The sequence below is a fragment of the Myotis yumanensis genome, unplaced genomic scaffold, assembly GCF_028538775.1.
Source record: "Myotis yumanensis isolate MYYU_CA2020_CCGP unplaced genomic scaffold, mMyoYum1.0.hap1 SCAF_17, whole genome shotgun sequence".
NCBI lineage: Eukaryota > Metazoa > Chordata > Mammalia > Chiroptera > Vespertilionidae > Myotis > Myotis yumanensis.
In genome coordinates this window covers 27,186,662-27,205,788 of record NW_027223768.1, presented here as the reverse complement: position 1 = coordinate 27,205,788, position 19,127 = coordinate 27,186,662, and the positions used below count along the sequence as shown (strand labels likewise).

The 19,127-nt window shown below is 45.7% G+C and overlaps 1 protein-coding gene across 3 annotated transcripts in view; it reads left to right on the top strand.

Moving 5' to 3' along the window:
• Window positions 1–19,127, top strand: part of KCNK2 (potassium two pore domain channel subfamily K member 2) — a 151,222-nt gene that overhangs the window by 49,036 nt on the left and 83,059 nt on the right. Inside the window, exons 1-2 of one of the 3 annotated variants that reach the window (XM_070396723.1) lie at window positions 8,832–8,966; window positions 12,222–12,532. In XM_070396723.1, coding sequence (XP_070252824.1) covers window position 8,966; window positions 12,222–12,532 — 312 coding nt within the window. In that variant the 5' untranslated portion in view covers window positions 8,832–8,965. The other 2 variants (XM_070396721.1, XM_070396722.1) reach the window with 2 other exon arrangements.

Here is a 19,127-nt window from a genome sequence, read left to right as displayed (position 1 = left end):
TGGAGAAAGTTTCTGGGGACGGGTGTTGGTGGTGGCAGTTCGGCCTTGATCACTTTGTAGAATTTGGAGATCACACAATCATCTGAAGAAAATTTGGAATTCCACAAAATTCTGCTTTCTTCTATATTTTAGGGTTTTCTTGTAGAACAAATACGCCCTGGGTGATGCATGGATTTTTATCTCAATTCTTCCATAAACTTAGCACTTGCAAGTGCTCATTTAATTATAGATACAAAACAGATAGAAAGGAAATCGAGATTAATACATGGTGAAATTAAGATCCCTGGTTGTTGAACCCATCCAAAAATGTCTTTAGGAGCTTCTAAATACTCTCATTCTCTATTTGCTTTTTTTATTGCTTTTATGTATTGTGCCTTCATTTTAGAAGAGAAATTGAATTGACTTGCTCTTTACAAAGCCATATTCATTGCTATCAGAATTTGTGGTCTTAGGTGAAGGCAAAATGCTGGCCTGGCAAATGTTCACAACGAATATGTTTTAAATAAAGTACTGGATGTGCTGAAAATTCATTAGGTAATGAAAGCAATCAAGAAAAATTGAAAATGCTCTAATTCTCTCTGGATTTATGGTTGACTTTAATACAAAGTATCATAGTTGATATAATTGGTTTGCCTAATATTGGCAGACTTAAAAAATTATCTAATGAGTTAGTTCATTGTTAGTGGAGAATTTACCTGTGATGCCAGAGGTGGAAAATGTTTCAAGTTTAAAAACATATAAGCAAAATGTTCATTTCCAAGTGACAGTTTATGATACTCAGCTTTGAAAGGGAAAAGGAAATTTGGAGCCAAATTTCCTCTCTGTAAACTAAGAAAATTCTAATCTTTCCTGAATTTACTCTATTATAATAGAGTACCATTTTATAAGAATTTCTTTTACAATGCCCTTATTCATTATCTGATTCCCTGTTGAACAAAATTATATATGAATATTAGCTTATTTTTAATAAACTCTTGTGTGTGCACTGATTAAAGCACCCATGTTTATATGCAAAAGACAGGTTTTTTGACTTACATGAGTTTTCAAAACGAAAAAGAAATCACTTGGGGACTAAGAAATACCATTATAAAAGAGATTCTTGTTTACATTGAAAAATCTTACCTTTCTTCATATTTTCTTATATGTACTTATTTGAAAGGGATCAATGCATAAGACCATTTAAAATGACATTGCTAAGTTATGTATTTTAGGGTGACTTTAATTTTTACAAAATGAATTGCTCAACTATGATAAATTTTGCTAAGGTTTCAAATGGCATTTTTTAATATTTCAAGGTGAGGTGCTTTAATTAGAAATCTTCTCAGCAGCTCAATGATGTTTACCAAATAGACATAGACATAATTTTACCAGTGTCATTCTTTCCTTATTGTAACCCCATGATTACAGAAATTCAGTATATCTTTGTTGCTTATGTACATCCTTAAGTGATAGAAAAAATGCCTCCCTGGTACACAGAAGGTGCCTAATAAGTGCTAGTTGAATGAATGAGGAAATATATTTCCTGTACCACCAATGACTTACTGCAGGTAGGTGGTACTGTGAATGGAGAGAACTTCTGAACTGTGCCCCTTTGATACATGCGAGTGCCTGCCATGATTTGCCAAACTAGTTGGCAGGGGACCTGAGTTGCCCAGTGGCCCAGTTTCTCATCAGTGTCTAACTGGCCTCTGTAACTGTGAGATATCAGAGCACAATGAACCAAAATTCTGTTGTTCATCCAGGATTCTCCAAGTGTGCTCCCTGCGATACAGCACCACATGGGAACTTGTTATTCATGTCAACCCTCAGGTCTCAACCTAAAGAGGATGCATCAAAAACTCTGAGCATGGGCTCAGTAATCCGTGTCAGACAAACCCTCCAGGCGATTCTGATGCGGGCTCAAGTTTACGACCCACTGCTCTAGACCATGGTTGGATAGGCATTGCTAACATCTACCTCTTATTTTCCTTTTCTGTTCTTCCAGTGATGTCCGACTTCCCTTCTAATTGGCACAATCTAATTTTAGGGACATGAATACTTTGAGGAATGCCTTCTTAAAGTAATTTGCATAGCTCAGGCCAAAATCTTTATAAGCTTGATTGGAATTTAACTCTTAGAAGTTGTTATCTACTAGGGCCCAGTGCATGAATTTGTGCACCTCGAAAGGAACTGTGGGCCACGAGGCTGTGGTGGGCACAGGGGCGGGTCTCGGCCCATCCTCCACGCCCCAGCCTGGCTCCTCCCGTTGTGGCCCCTGGTCCCCTGTTTGCCAGCAGCCCCACTCCAGCCACCACTGCTCCTAGGCACTGACGGCGTAGACCTTGCTCGCACCTACTGATGGCGCAGAGTGATTGGGGCCAGCACCAACAGTGGGTGCAAGCGCTGGGTGGGACCACGGCGCAGAACTGCGGTATGCAGGAGCAACAAATTTTCAGTAACTACCAGAGGCTCGCCCCGATGACAGTGACCAGAGCCCTGCCTTGGTCTGGCACCCCACTCACCTGCTCCACCATCCTGCCGCAGCTGACGCCCGCCCGCCATGTTCCGCACTCTGCCACCTGCTGCTGATGCCTGCCATATTCCGCACGCACCCCCTGGTGGTCAGCACATGTCATAGTGACCGGCTGTTCCGTTGTTCCACTGTTTGGTCTATTTGCATATTAGCCTTTTATTATGTAGGATTGCTATATAACAAATGACCCCAAACCTTAGCAGCTGAAAACTAGAACCATTTATGATCTCACAGTTTTTGAGGCTTAGCTGGGTGGTTCTAGCTCAGGGACTGCACTCAGGGTGTTGTCTAAGACTACAGTCATCTCATGGCTCCGCTGGGGAGGATCCACTGCCATGTTCTCTTACACAGCTATTGGGAGACCTCAGGAGATCCACTTTCAGGCTTACGGAGGTAAGCCTCTCCTCAGGGCTGCCTACGACATGGTGGCTGACTTCCATCGGAGGTATCCATCCAAAGGGGAGCGAGAGCGCGCTCAGGAGTGAAGCCAAGGTCTTCTTATAACCGAATCATGGGAGGGATGGGTGTCCCCATCACTGGTGTTGTATTCTATTCATTAGCAGCCCACATTCAAGGGGGGGGGGGGCATGACCTAAGGGCATGAATATCACGAGGCAGGAATCATTGCGGGTTAACTTATAGGCAAATTATTTCTCACCTTGTCCAGTTCTTTGCATTGCAATGTTTCGAATGGGATTCTTGATTTCTAGTGTCAGAAATCTCAACACAAACTGGCTATCCAGACAGAAATGTGTGCACCTTATGGTGTGGTGTAGGGGACTAAGCAAATACTGTCACCTGGATCTGCTCCTCTTGGTTCTGCTTGCTCTGTATCGGCTCCATTCTCAGATAGCTTCTTCTCTATTATTGGCATAAAAACCTGCAAGGCTCTCGGGTGCAAAGTCAGTGGCATAGCATGAAAGTCTCTTTTCCCAGAAACTCTGGCATAAATTCCATTGGCTGCACGGTTCACAGATCCTTGCCTAAACCAACTGAGAGACTGAGGAATCATGGCTGCATTGGTTCAGACCCAGGACACACACTGCACCCACAGTCAGGGAAGGGTTCCATGAGCTGTGAGGGGGAAGGTAAGTGCCCTCAGACCACATCAGGCAAACTTTCACTGAAGTACTGCCTGTCCTGTTGTCCCCCTGCCCGCGCCACCCCCCCCCCCCCCCCCCGCCCCGAGTTTGCAGGCAACTAGAACCTCTTAGCCAGATCTTCCCCTACCCTCCAACATTAGAGTCTATCACAGTACCCTGGATTCTTTATTGCTTGTATTCAAGTTTGAAATTTGTATTTATTTAGCACCTTTTTTTTTTTTTAATCCTCACCTGAGGATATTTTTCCCATTGATTTTCAGACCGAGTGAAAGGAAGGGAAGAGGGGGGAGGGAGAGAGAGAAACATCAACGTGAGAGAGACACATAGATTGGTTGCCCTGACCAGGGCCGGGCATTGAACTTGAAACTGAAGTATGTGCCCTTGACCAGGAATCAAAGCTGGAACCCTTCAGTCTGCCAGCTGGTGCTCTAACCACTGAGAAAAAACAGCCAGGCCTAGCAGCTCCCCTCTTACTGAAGGCAGCAACCTTATTATAGCCACAGAACTCCTGCTTGGCACCTTGTTGGCATTCGACAAATAGTTGATGAGTGTGATTTATTCTTCCTTATCTTAGACCTGTGCGATTTTGTTATCCAGAATATCAAAGAAATGGCAAAATTTATTACAGACTTGGAATTCGTTGGTGGTCTTGCTTGGCCAGGAGCCCCCTGGGTTAGGTCAAGCACAGGAGCGAATAAAACTCTTTAGAGTATCCACAATATTAGACATATATGTTGTTTCACTTTAATTTTTACAACCATCTCTTGTGAGGACAGTGTATTATCTTTATTTAGTAGATGAGAAAACTGATGGCCAGAGATCTAAAGGGACTCCCTCAAACTCACATGGTTCAGAAATGGTAGAGTTAGGATACCACAGAAGTCACTCAGATGTCAAAATTCCGGGTCTGATTGGAATGATGGGGAAGACTGTGGCATGCTCATTTTTTTTTTTTAAACATGAAATTTTGAGTAGGCCCAAGTCAGAAATCAAAATGAACAGCCCTGAGGGCACTGGAATGAGGGCAGCATATGAAATAAAGTTCAGGGGTGTCGAGTGTCCCACAGCAGAAAAGAAATGGAGTCTACCCAGTCTTTCTGTTCCACTTTTGATGGAATTTATATGTATTGCGTAATGCAGGCATAAAATTAAACAGGATAAACCATCCCATTTCCTTGTTTCTCCAGTTACAATGATATGCAAACTAGTCTACTTCCTTTTTTGACTCTTACTCCAAAGACCATGAGTAAATATGTGTTTGGCACAGAGGCTCTTAAAGGGGTAGGAGTACTTACTTGAGGGGCCTGTGCAGGGACTGGACTGCAGGGGAAAGCAGGGCTAGATGACTGGTTTCTTGGTTCTTTTGAATTATCTGCAAGGCTGAGGCTGGCTTGGTGGAGTGATCCCTGTGAGTGTTACACTTTGAAGTTTGTTTTTAAAATCTTGTTTTAATGTCTCTGTAAAGTAAATCCACCCCTCCCCACACTGCCTACGTATGTGCTTAATGTGAGAATAATGCAAAATGGAACATGGAAGACAACTGCTACATACGAATTGATGAAGAAAAGGAGGGAACATGGCATTTCAGCATGGGGATTGGTGGCAAGTCCTACATCCCATGAGTCTGGGAAAAGGGAAGTACTCACTATACACACTGAGAATTAACCCCCCACTGCAGTAAGCACTAGCCAGTTTGACCGAGGACCAGAGCTTGGCAAGGCGTGGTTAAACTTGCAAAAGACCCAGAGGGGACATAAAAAGAATCACCAAGTTGTTGAACAAAAGGGCAAAAGTAAAATAAACAACCAAACAACCAAAATACACATCCCAAAACAGAATACCCACAGTGTTTGGGATCATTTCACCTAGAGAACAAAAAGCCTGTAACAAGGTCGAAAACAAAGCTGAAGTGGTAAATTCATCTCATGTCCTATACATGTAGGACACTCCGGTTCTAAGCACCTGGAGGGAGACCAGGTGAGTGATGTCAACAATCACACTTTCATTGACATGTCTATTAAACACCTTTCTGGTGTCAGTCACTGGTTATTGTGGGTACCATGGGGGATAGAGAGACGTGGTTAATGACCTCCTTGAGCTTAGCAGCGGTTCTCAACCTGTGGGTCTCGACCCCTTTGGCGGTCGAACGGCCCTTTCACAGGGGCCGCCTAAGACCATCCTGCATATCAGATGTTTACATTACGATTCATAACAGTAGCAACATTACAGTTATGAAGTAGCAACGAAAATAATTTTATGGTTGGGTCACAACATGAGGAACTGTATTTAAAGGGCCAGAAGGTTGAGAACCACTGGCTTGCAGTCTAGTTTAAGGAAGCAGGACACGACGTGACAAGTGCCAAGTCAGTGTGACCAGACAATGTGACAAATGCAAAGATACAAGCACAGGTTGCCCTGGGAAGCAAATAAGCAGGATTCAGGAGAAATTTTCAAACAACTGGGACTCTGAAGGATAAGACCAGTGATGGTTAGTTTTATGTGTCAACTAGGCGAGGCTATAGTACCCAGTTATCTAATCAAACACTTCCTTAGGTGTTGCTGTAAAAGCATCTTTGTAGTTGTGGCTAACATCTACCACCAGTTAACTTTAAGGAAAGATTACTCTAGATCCGTGGTTGGCAAACTGTGGCTCGCGAGCCACATGCGGCTCTTTGGCCCCTTGAGTGTGGCTCTTCCTAAGCCTTAGGAGTACCCTAATTAAGTTAATAACAATGTACCTACCTATATAGTTTAAGTTTAAAAAATTTGGCTCTCAAAAGAAATTTCAATCGTTGTACTGTTGGTATTTGGCTTTGTTGACTAATGAGTTTGCCGACCACTGCCCTTGATGTGGGTAGACCTTATTCAGCCGTTCTCATTCTGTGGGTCGCGACCCCTTTGGCGGTCGAATGACCCTTTCACAGGGGTCGCCTAAGACCATCCTGCATATCAGATATTTACATTACGATTTATAACAGTAGCAACATTACAGTTATGAAGGAACAACGAAAATAATTTTATGGTTGGGGGTCACAACATGAGGAACTGTATTTAAAGGGCCAGAAGGTTGAGAACCACTGCCTTATATAATCAGTTGAAGGTCTTAAGAGCAAAAATGGAGGTTTCCCAGAAAGGATGAAATTCAAGCCTGAAGTATCAACTCAACTGAGTTTCCAGAGTTGCCCTAGGGGTTTCGGATGGATTTGCCAGTCCCACAGTCCTTGGAGCCAATTCCTTAAAATAAATCTTTTATACACACACCCTGTTGAGCTGTTTTCTCTGAAGAACTGCACTGATAGTCTTAGGCATGTAAGCTTGGGTAAAGGATGGGGAAGGTGTCTGGGGGAGTGACAGTACCCAGGAATCGAAGTGATCAGGAAGCACATTATATGTGACCTAGAGAGTCTGAAAGGGTTTTGGGACTGGGAGTGAGAGGACCAAATCCACATTTTAGAAAGCACGTCCGATTATATTACTCTTGAGAGCAGAAGTGAGGAAAAACGTGTTTCAATTCCAGCACGAAGGAATTCCTCACAGGCCAGTCCTTGTTACTAGCAGAAAGAGGTGCTGGCTCTATTTGGGAATCGAAAAACATAACTTGACGTTTTTAGTCATTGGTGGGCACAAGTCTTGCAAAAGAATGACATTGTTCTTTTTCCAAGCAGGAGTCTGTCTGCTCTACCTTGTCTCCTTCGGGGCTTGTAGCTTTCACCGGTTTCTCACGTCTATAGCTTTCACGAGGAGGCTCTCCTGTAACCGGGTAAAGATGCCGATCTGGCCACGCAGCCTTTCTGCGAGATAAACGGTGTCACCCAGCGGTGGAGGTGGGAGGGTGGAGGTCAGCCGGGGATTCCGGCTGCCCAAGTGGAAAGGAGGAGTTCACCAAGGGACAGAAGCCCCGCCGCTTCTTGCGTGTGGGGAGAAGACTCGCCTGCCACCGCTGCAGCCGCAACTCTGCGGATCCCTCCTCTGCAGGTTCGCTCCCCGCACGCGTCGCGTCCCCAGGAGTTCAGCTGCCCCCGCGCGCGGCGGTCTGCGAGCCTGGGCGGGGTCTGCCTCTCGCCGGGGAGGTGTGCGGGCGCGCCGGTCAGACTCAAGTCCCGGGTCGCCCACCCCGCTGCTCCGCCGAGAACATTCGCAGCCCCTGTCCCCAGCAAAGGGGTCTTGCTCCTGAGAGCCTAACCGATTTTTCTTCCATCCCCTCTGCATCCCTCGATGTTTTCACCCTGGCTCCCGGTGCGTTCCCCATCCTTTTGGTTCGGAACCTTCTGCGCAGAGCTCCTTCCCCAGCTCAGGCACCTTAGAGACCAGGAAGGGGTGGCTGGTGACTTAACCCTTCCCCGGGCATAGACGAGAGGAAGCCAGCACCCCCCTGACAGCCCCCACTCCAGGGGTCTCGGGGCGCCAAAGGGGGGTACTTCTCCCTACAACCCTTGGGGGCCAAGGGCTCCGGGGACTCTCGCTCCGGCGCTGGGTTCTACACCCCGCACCCCGACCGACCGGGCAGGAGAGCGGTGGAGCCCCGCGGGCCGGAGAGCGAGAGTGAGGATCCGGGGAGGGGGCAGGGTTAGAGCCAGGGCCCGAGAGGAGCAGAGGCGGCAGGTGAGTCCCGGGGCTGCGTCCCCAGGCGGGGAGGCGGGCCGAGCGGGGCCGGGGAAGGGAGCCCCAGGCTGGGGCGACGCAGGCGAGGGTTGGGCTAGAAGGGGTGCGGGGAGGCGAGCCCGGGCGGCGAGAGAGGGAGTCGGGAAGGGGCGGAGGGGAGGGAGTTCCGAAAGGAGGGAGAAGCGCCGGCGAGGGGCGAGAGAGCGAGCCGGAGGGGAGAGCCTCGGGGGAGGGCGACCGAGCCGGTGCCTCAGCTCGCCCGGGGCACGGAGGGGGCCGGGGGGGGGGGGTGTTGGTGGGGGTGGGAGACGCACAAAGACATGCGAAGAGGGGCTGAGCGAGGCTCCCGCACAAAGACGCCGGGGCGCACGGCCGCCGGGGCTGCACCGCCCGCCCCCGCGCCGCGCAGGGGCCGAGCCAGCGCCGAGCCCGGGGCGGAGCGCGCGGCGGCGGCGGCGGCGGCGGCGGCGGCTGCGGGCCGGCGCGGGACCCGGGTCGCCCGCGCTCTCCGGGTGACCCGGGCCCGTCCGCAGGCGCGCGCGGGGGCGGCGGCGCCCGAGCCCAACTTGGCCTCGGCCTCGCCCTCTGCCCAGCCCGCGGGTGTCCCCTCCTTCCCGCGATTTCGTGGCTCCTCACGCTGCCCCCACCCCCTCCCGCGTCCAGCCCCGCGCTCCCCACCTTGTAAAACAAAGCCGGGGAAAATGCCTGCCCGTGCAGCTCGGAGCGCGCAGCCCGTCTCCGAATAAGAAGTGAGTACCGTGGCGTGTGTGTAAAAGGTTCAAGTCCATCTTTTGCAAAATAAAAGAGAACATTTTGAATGCTGCATGCCTCATGCTGCCCAGTGCCTCGCCGGAGAAACCCGGCTCTAGCGCAGGAGGTGAGACCCCGGGGACCCCCTCCGCCGCCCGCCCCGCGCTTTCCCGCCCCAGCTGGTCCGGGGAGGGTTGCTGACGCCCCGCTGGCGGCAAGCGGACCATTTCCACCTTCATTTCCCGTCCTAGGTGTTGGGTCATAATCTGGGGTTGGAGGCAAACCTATCCCTGCTCCTCTCCTGCTGCTTCTCCCTTGTCTCCTGCAGGTGCCTGGAGGTTTTGCATCTGCCTTGGGAATGGGTTTGAGACACCGTGTGTGTGTGGGGGGGGGGGGGGGGGGGGGGGGGGCTAGTTTCCGAAGGAGGAGGGTCAACCCTAGGGAGCAACCGACAGGCAGGACGCGTGGTGACCCTGGGCACACTTGTTGCCCGTTGCCCATTGCGTGGTGGGACAGGCGGTGGTGCTGAAAAAAAGCTCGTTTCTCCTGGTATTGAATCAGGGAGCAGAGCGAAGAAGACATACCTGGGTGAGGGTGGGAGAGCAGGATTGAGAGGAGGCTGATGTGCTGGGGGCAGAGGAGGGAGGCAGTGGTGGTGCCCAGAGCGTGTGGAGGGGGCCAGTCCCTGACTCCTTGTGCTGAGTAGCTTCTCTTGCTGATCATACCCCAAAGGGCTGGAGAGGGAAACCGGAGGGTTTCTCATATGAGACGGAGAGGAAAGGCTGTTGCTTTTTCATTTTGCTATCTCACCAGTTCCTGCCCATTCGGTCTGCCAAATGTGCATCATATGTATTTCTGCTAATTAAAAGATACGGAATAGCTTAAAATAAACTCTGTCAGGAAAGGTATTAGCTTAACACACACACACACACACACACACACACACACACACACTTTTAAAAATATACCTGTTCCCTTCCTCCGAAAGCTTACAATGATGTTTAGTTTGGCGTGGGGATTTAGGGATGGGATTTGGGGAGTACCCAGGTACATCGTCTTGGTGTTTTCCAGTTCTGCAGACTGGACACCACTCATGTGAACCATCAGAAACAGGAGAGAACAGAGCACTGCCGAGAAAGGCTTGGGCAGCTTCCTCCAGAGAGAGAGAATGTTGAGCTTCTATGTGATTTTGTTAATTTTTATTCCAAAAATGGCTAAATTTTAGGTTATGGCCTTTATTTTTCACTCAAACTCATAAGGCAGCATGGAGGCCTGGTGGGGTGGTTAGACAGCAGATGACAGTGATTTTAGCTATTATCAGCATTTCTATTTTAAAAGTGTGTGTCGTTGTTTTTTAAAAAAATGAAAATTCTAAACACATAGCCAGCGTTAATTTTGAGTGAAGTTGCCTTTACGAACATGAGATGTTAAAAGTGTCTATGAGTTTGGGGCTTTGTGGAGCAGAGGAGTGTCCCAGGGGAGAAACGTGTACATACCTATACTTCACTGCTGACGGGACCGTATGTGGCGATCCCACGTGTGTACAGGTACTGTTACCCCATCAGGGCTCTGGCTTCCTCTCTTCCAAGTCAGAACCACTCAGAGCTTTGCTGGTTGAGGATCCCTCTGTTATCTGCCATCATTTTACAACACTGCTTAGCACTGGTGCTTCAAATAGCTTTGTTTGCAAAGCTTCTTTTTTGATGGGCACCTGAAGACTTAGTTTATGAATTCAGACTGTGGTCGTCCTAAATTGAACTCAGCGGTAGTCAAGAGGGCAAGGTATGTAGCCATGTGAAAATTGACATTCTCTGCTGTATTTCCTTCTCATCCTCAAGTAATTTCAGGTTCCTGTAGGGTATTTAGGGGCAATTCCATTGGGATTTCCCCAATACTTACCCCAAAGTGTCTTTTAGATTAGGTTATCATTTTATTAGACCTGTATTATAGATACTATTTTCACTTGTTTCTATAACAATTACGGACAATAAGTTGATTATTCTAGTTGAGTTGGTGGCTTTTTAAAATTTCCTCTTTGTTGGCCATTCTATTACCCTTTTTGGTTCAATGTTATTTTTCCAATCAAATATATTATTTTCCCCTTAGCAAGTAGAAGGCTAGTATCTCTTGTATTAGCTAAAAAGGAATCCATTAATGATATTTTTGAACAGCTCAGATGAATAATAAATGGATTTAGAGTCACCTCAGTGTATATGGGAATTTGTAAGGGAACACAGAAATTCATGCTAATGGAGCAATTAGCTTTGTACAGAGCAGTGGGGTCCAAGGTGTGAGACAAGGTTTTAAACTTTTTTTTCTTGATAATGTTCACTGTTGAAATGGAAGGAACTTGTCATATCTTGGCTGCACCAAGGATTTTGCCACAATGGGTAGCGATATTCTTGTTTTTATACACATGTCAGAGATTGAATAACAAAACATAGAGAATGCTTAAGCAAAAAGAAATGATTGGGCGACTGTGGTTTATTTACCATCATCATGTATTACCAGAAAATTACTAATGTTTTACTTTGAGCAATAGTGTCTGGGTCATAAATTCACTTATAATACAATTCCTTTAATATAATGAATTTTTAAAGGCAAAAGTAGAGAATGTTATTTACGTTGATTGCTGTGGTATAAAGTGTTACGTGCTAGAGAAGGGGAGTATCCAGGAACCTTCTTCATGAGTATTCAAATATCTACTTTAGCATCAGCAACCCTTAGCAGTTCAGTAAGTCTTTGTTGACTCATGGTGGACAGATGCAAATTTTGAAATTAGTTAGGAAGACCGCAGACATGTCAGAGAGGAAGGGAGAGGGACAGAGAGATAGAAACATCAACAATTAGAGGGAATCATTTATTGGCTGCCTCCTGCACGCCCTCCACTGGGCAACGAGCCAGCAGCCCAGGCATGTGCCCTGACCGGGAATTGAACCATGACCTCCTGGTTCATAGGTCGATGCTCAACCACTGAGCCACACTAGCTGGGTGGGCATGCTTTTATTTTTTTAAGTTTCTCGGTCCAACTCCTATTTGTTTTTCTCCCCCCTCCCATCTGGATCCCCAATAGCAGCAGAGAGCGAAGGCCCAGCCCCTTTCCCTTGAACCCATTTATATGGTCCTGGGTGCGTTTCTGGTTCCAGAGCTTCCACCAGGAGAGCAGAATTCCGTCAACCTTTGCCACCCCTTAGACAAGCCCAGCCGTTACCCTACTGACCTCCTCCAGCCTAACCCTCCTTCTCTCTTGTCAGTGGCGGCACCTGACTTGCTGGATCCAAAATCTGCCGCCCAGAACTCCAAGCCCAGGCTCTCGTTTTCCACGAAACCCACCGTGCTTGCTTCCCGGGTGGAGAGTGACACGACCATTAATGTTATGAAATGGAAGACGGTCTCCACGATTTTCCTGGTGGTTGTCCTCTACCTGATCATCGGAGCCACCGTGTTCAAAGCATTGGAGCAGCCTCACGAGATTTCCCAGCGGACCACCATCGTGATCCAGAAGCAAACCTTCATTTCCCAGCACTCCTGTGTCAACTCGACTGAGCTGGATGAGCTCATCCAGGTAATGGCACAGAGAGGTTGTTACTCTGCTTCCTCTGTGGGGGAGAAAGACTAGGAGTGAGAGGAGGCAACTCATAGCACAAAGCTGTCCTGATTTGCCTGTGCGGGCCCCTGGTTCATTTTTTCCTTCGCATAGAATTTCTTCTCTGTAGACAGTCTCCTTTCCACACGTCTTCCCTCTTTTCTTCTGCCACCTCTTCTCCTTTTCCTTTATGCCTCCCTCCCATTCTTCCTTCTCACCCTCTTCTGTTCTTGCTCTTTTCTGTATTTCTGTCCTGGCCTCTCCCAGCTCTCTGTCCCTTTGCCCTGCCTTAGAACTGCCAGTGGACCCCTGTGGACCTGGGGTTACTTGCTGGATGTCCTTCTGGCTAAGTGGACATTGCCGCCTGAGAAAATTTGCTGTGGCAACTGAGAGGGAAACATAAGGCAGGAGAGCCGTGTTCATTGTGGCAGTGGCCATCGTAAGATAAAAAAGAGGAGTTTGTGGTGTGATCCTCTGAGCTTGGCACCCTCGAGGTTAACAAGTTGTAACGCCCATCTTTCATCTAGCCCAATATAACTGATAACTGCCTTTTCTAAGTACCTAGGGAGAAGTGATTAATCATTGCTTCTCTAAACCCCAACTAAAAGCACTGTACACTGTATGGAAAAATAGAATTCTTGAATAAAGACAAATTTAGTTTTAATTTACTCTATAAAAGCAGAATAGTATCTTTATGGGAAAATACTTCATTTTAAAATATAATCCCAAAGTGACTTGCAAGTTTCAGTTAGGCTCCTTGGAGATAGCTATATTTTTGTTGTAGATTTTTTTTGCATGAAACATAAGCCAAACCAAGAATCCTGGTCAAGAGGAAAGCCCTAGAACGTTCTTTTAAGGAGAGATCTGAATGGTTGTTGAAAACACTCTTCCTCATCTTATAGTTGGTTTTACATCATTTGAATGAGTTGAAACAGTAGACTGAGGGAAGAAATTATTATTGCTTTTAATCCAGTTTCGTGTTCTAAGACCTTTCCTCTCTTATTTCCTTTGGCCATGGATTCCCAAATGCTGCCTCTGCCCTTTGTAGCCCTTTATGTTTGTAGAATACACATACAAGTTATTATTCAAGTCTTATTCAAAATTATCAAAGTTAATATTCTCTGACCCTCATTTAGCTCCTACCACATTCAGACACTTCTGCGTCTCACTTATTTGACTTAAATTTTGAAAAGGCTCCTCATATACTGAATTCTCTATTATTTTTAGATGATAGCAACTTTTTCAGTAGACAGTGCACCTGACAGCTAATATCATTGTTCCACCCATTCCATTGCCTGTTCCTACATAAGATCTCGATCACGTCACTCTCTTTGTGCCTCACAATCTTAAGAGGTACTAAAAATCTCTGAAGAACCCCCATGTCCCTTGGGTGTTAGAAGAAGAGCTCTAATTTAAAAAAATAAGAAGAAGAAGAAGAAGAGCCCTAGGTTGTCTTGGAGGTAGCTCAGAGTAGTGGTAAAAGCCTAAACTTTGGGATAGATGTGTTTTAAACTGCAGTGGAGTCCTTTTTTTAGAGTTGCCATCTTGAGCAAGTAATTTTTCTCTCTAAACTTTAAGTGATCTCTCTGGACTGAGGAAAGAATACCTATAAAATAGGGTTGCTGTGAAGAATAAAGCGGTAATTCAAGTAAAGCATTTAAGTGCTTAAAAAATGTTAGCTTTGTTTGCTGTTGTTATCCCCTTATCCCATACTCCTACTCCATCCCATTTTGGGGGTTGAAATATCTGATTCTTAGACTCTGAATTGAGATGTGTTTGGCTGTGGACAGGAGAACAAGGCCTGGGGTTTCAGGGCACTGCTGGAGGAAACTGTGTGATTTCGATGATCCCACTCCTCAGCACCACCCAGATGTAGTACCTAGGATCGTGCAAACAATTTGAAGGTCATGGCAGGTGGAGACCATCTGGAGGTGGAGACTGGTCATTTCTGCTACATTGCTTTTGGAATGCCAACAAACAGAGCTCAATATATGACCTAATTCTTTTCTTTCTGCCCCACAGAGGCAATCCACTTTAGCTTCATTAAGATTCACTGCTGGTTGAGTATTTTTGTGTTTATTTAGTATTTTTTCAACGCAGAAGTTGCCCATTATTTATTGCTACATCACTTACCTTTATAAGCATCTGGCTTTAATAGATTATTTTCTTTCTCTTTGATAAAATAAATCTTTATAATGGCGTGGCTTCAAGGACCAAGATCAGCGTTTTAATAGGGAGGAAGGCAAATGAGCCAGTAATCATATATTAGAATTACATTTCACTCGTCTGATTTTCATAAATTTCAAAGTGTTTTCCACATTTATTTTTCTACTTAATCATCCTTTAAAGCCTCACTAATACATATATTATTATAACTTTGTTTCTGGAGATTTATTCCGTTCCTTTCATTGAGCCATGTTTCCCTGTCTCTTTCTGTTGTGATCTATCCATTTGAAAAAACAGCCACTTCTTCAATCTTTACCGACTGACTATGTGTAGGGAAAGACTTTCACCAATTAGCCGAGCTTGAGAGTCCTCTCAAACCTTTGCTGTAGATTCATTTTCTCTGGACTTGTGCATGTAAATTCCCAATTACATGGATTTGCCAGTTTCTCTTTTTTTAGGGGCTTGTAATCTCTTGCTACCTCTGGTGTCTGTCCGCAGTACTGCAGGTTTTCTGGAGCTGCTGGAAGCCATTCAAGTCACTTTTATTCTCAGTGGTCCCCAGGTTTGCAGAGGGTGCTGCATCCTGTCTGTACTCTGTGTTGGGCAAGACAGAAACCATCTTTATGGGCAGCCCCTGAAAAGCCAGAATGTTGGACGCACGCTCCACTCTTCTTGCCCCACGATGGACAGGCTGCCAAGCTGTGCTGGCCTCTGTCTGTTGTACCATGGGTCCTCTGGAGCAGAGGCAAGGTCCAGCTCACTTTTGTTCTCGGTGTCCCCCAGGCAACTAGACTGTGCTGGGTCCCATCAGTTCTCTGAAATAGGCAAGATGGAAACCAGTCCTGCCCAGCCAGCGTGGCTCAGTGGTTGATCATCAAGCTATGAACCAGGAGGTCATGGTTCGATTCCCTGTCAGGGCATATGCCTGGGTATTGGGCTTGATCCCCAGTGTGGGGCATGCTGGAGGCAGCCGATCAATGATTCTCTCTCATCATTGATGTTTCTATCTCTCTCTCTCCCCCCTTCCTCCTTCCTCTCTGAAATTTATATATATATTAAAGAAACCAGTCCCTTAGGTAGTACCCTAGAAACCCAGAACATTAGATGCACTTTCCAACTCTTTCCCTTCCCAGGTTGAAACCAGGGGCTGGGAGTTTTCCTCTGATCAGGCTGCGTTGAAGTTGGGGAAAAACTGGAGATCTGAAAGATAATGCAGGCATACCGTGGAGATATTGTGGGTTTGGTACCAGGCCACCACAACAAAGCTAATATTACAATGAAGCAAGTCATGATTTTTTTTATTTCCCAGTGCATGTAAAAGTTCTGTTTACAATATACTGTAGACTAGTGTCTTAAAACAATAGCGTCATGTCTTAATACATCATAAATACCTTAATTAAAAAACACTTTATTGCTAAAAAATGCTAGCCATCATCTGGGCCTTCAGTGAGTCATCATCTTTTTGCTGGTGGAGGGTCTTGCCAGGATGTTGAGGGCTGCTGACTGAGCAGGGTGGTGGTTTCTGAAGGTTGCCACATCAGTGGACCCTGCCTTCCATGACTGCTTTCTCTGTAGCATGTGATGCTGTTTGAGAGCATTTTGCCCACAGTAGAAATTCTTTCTGAATTGGAATCAGTCCCCTCATAACCTGCTGCTGCTTTCTCAACTGAGTTCATGTAGTAGTCTAAATTCTTTGTTGTCATCTCAGCCATCTTCACAGCATCTTCACCATCAGTTTGTTCTGTCTCAAGAAACCACTCTTTGCTCATCCATAAGAAGCAACTTCTCATCCATTCAAGTTTGGTCATGAGATGTAGCAATTCAGTCACCTCTTCAGGCTCCTCTTCTAATTCTAGTTCTTTTGCTATTTCCACCACATCTGCAGTGACTTCCTTCATTGAAGTCTCTCTTCAAAGTCGTCCATGTGGGTTGGAATCAATTTCTTCCAAATTCCTATTAACGTTGATATTTTGACCTCTTCTCATGGACCACAAATGAATATTCTTAATGGCATCTAGAATGGTGGATCCTTTCCAAAGCTTTCAATTTACTTTCCTCAGATCCATCAGAGGAATCAATATCTATGGCAGCAAAAGCCTTACGAAATCTATTTCTTAAATAATAAGACTTGAATGTGGACATTACATCCACGGGCTGCAGAATGGATGTTGTGTTAGAAGACATGAAAACAACATTCATCTCACTGTACATGTTCATCAGAGCTTTTGTGTGACCAGGTATATTGCCAATGAGCAGTAATATTTTGAAAGGATTTTGTGTTTTTGAGCAGCAGGTCTCAACGGTGGGCTTAAAAGATTCTTTAAACCATGTTGTAAACAGATGTGCTATCATTGAGGCTTTGTTGTTCCATTTATAGAGCACAGGCAGAGTAGATTTCGCACAATTCTTAACGGCCTTAGGATTTCCGGAATGGTAAATGAACAATGGCTTCAACTTAGAGTCACCAGTTGCATTTAACCCCTAACAAGAGAGTCAGCAGGTTCTTTGAAGCTTTGAAGCCAGCCATTAGCCATTAACTTCTCTCTAGTTATGAAAGTTCTAGATGGCATCTTTTTCAAATAGGAAGCTGTTTTGTCTACATTGAAAATCCGTTGTTTACTGTAACCACCTTCATTAATTATCTTAGCAGGGTCTTCTAGCTAATTTTCTGTGGCTTCTGTATCGTCATTATTTGACTTCACCTTGCACTTTTATGTTGTGGAGACAGCTATTTTCCTTATTCCTCATGAACCAAAGCAGCTTCCTCACCTCTCTCAGTCTTCATAGAACTGAGCAGAGTTACAGCCTTGCTCTGGATTAGCCTTTAGCTTAAGGGAAGGTTGTTGGTTTGATCTATCCAGACCATTAAAAGTTTCTACACATCAGCAATAGGGTTCTTTCACTTTCTTATTCATGTGTGCACTGGAGTAGCACTTTTAATTTCCTTAAGAACTTTTCCTTTGCATTCACAACTTGGCTAATTGGTGCAGGAGGCATCCCTTTTGGCTGATCTTGGCTTTCAACCAGTAGGAGGTGGCCAATCAATGATTCTCATCTTTTTAAAAAATATCTTTATTGCTTTCAGAGAGGAAGGGAAAGGGAGAAAGAGATAGAAACATCAATGATGAGCGAGAATCATGGATCGGCTGTCTCCTGCACACTCCCTAATGGGGATCCTGCCTGCAACCTGGGCATGTGCCTAGACTGGGAATCGAACTGTGACCTCCTGGTTCACAGGTTGATGCTCAATTACTGAGCCACACCAGCCGGGCTCTCATTTTTGATGTTTCTATCTCTCTCCCATCCTCTCTCTGAAATCATTAAAAACATATTTTTTTTAAAAAGAATCACAGTGTCTGTCCTGTGATACTAGAATGCAGTTGGGGATCCACTCAAGAACCCTGTGGGGAGATGGTGGATGGGCTGGGTGAGGACAGCAGTGGATGTGATGAGATGTGATCAAATTGGGAGATTTCAAAAAAAAAACTTGGCAGGATTTGAGGTGAGGTGTGAGAGAAAGAAATCAAGGATGAAGAACTAGAAAAATTTGCCGAAACCGGTTTGGCTCAGTGGATAGAGCGTCGGCCTGCGGACTGAAAGATCCCAGGTTCGATTCCGGTCAAGGGCATGTGCCTGGGTTGCGGGCGCATCCCCAGTGGGAGGTGTGCAGGAGGCAGCTGATCGATGTTTCTCTCTCATCGATGTTTCTAACTCTCTATCTCTCTCCCTTCCTCTCTGTAAAAAAAATCAATAAAATATATATTTAAAAAAAAGAACTAGAAAAATGAAGATGCCAGTTAATGAGATGGGGACAACTCAGATGGAGAAAGTTTCAGGGGTGAGCTTGGGAGTCCGAGTTGGCATATGATTGGTTTGAGTTGCTTTTCAGGCACTCAGGCAGGGGAGCGGTCCAGAGTGAAGAATACATTTGGGAGTTATGAGCATCTTGGTGATGCCACATGAAATCACCTAGGAGTGTGGATGGATGGAGAGGGACAGGACCAGGGACTCAGAGGTGAGGGGATGAGACAGTGGTCCGGGAGATTAGAGGAAATCAGAGAGCCTGGTGTTCTATGAGCCAAGTGAGGACATGTCACAAAGTGGGAGAGACCAGCTCTGTCAAATGCTACTGCCAAGTCTTCCTCTCTTTACCATGCTCTGTAATAGTCAATTGGTACTGTAGTCTATAAATTCATGATAGTAATTTTATATATAATTAGAAATCATTAAGCCCAAACATGACACAAATAATTTTTGACAGTTAGCTCAAACACTAAACACACAGGCTGTATACAACACAGTCATAAAAGATAAGTCCTGTGACCATTTGGGACACATTATACACATGTGGATAAAATAAACAGGATGTTCACCCACTTTCAAACTTATGAATGGATTCTTTTAAAAA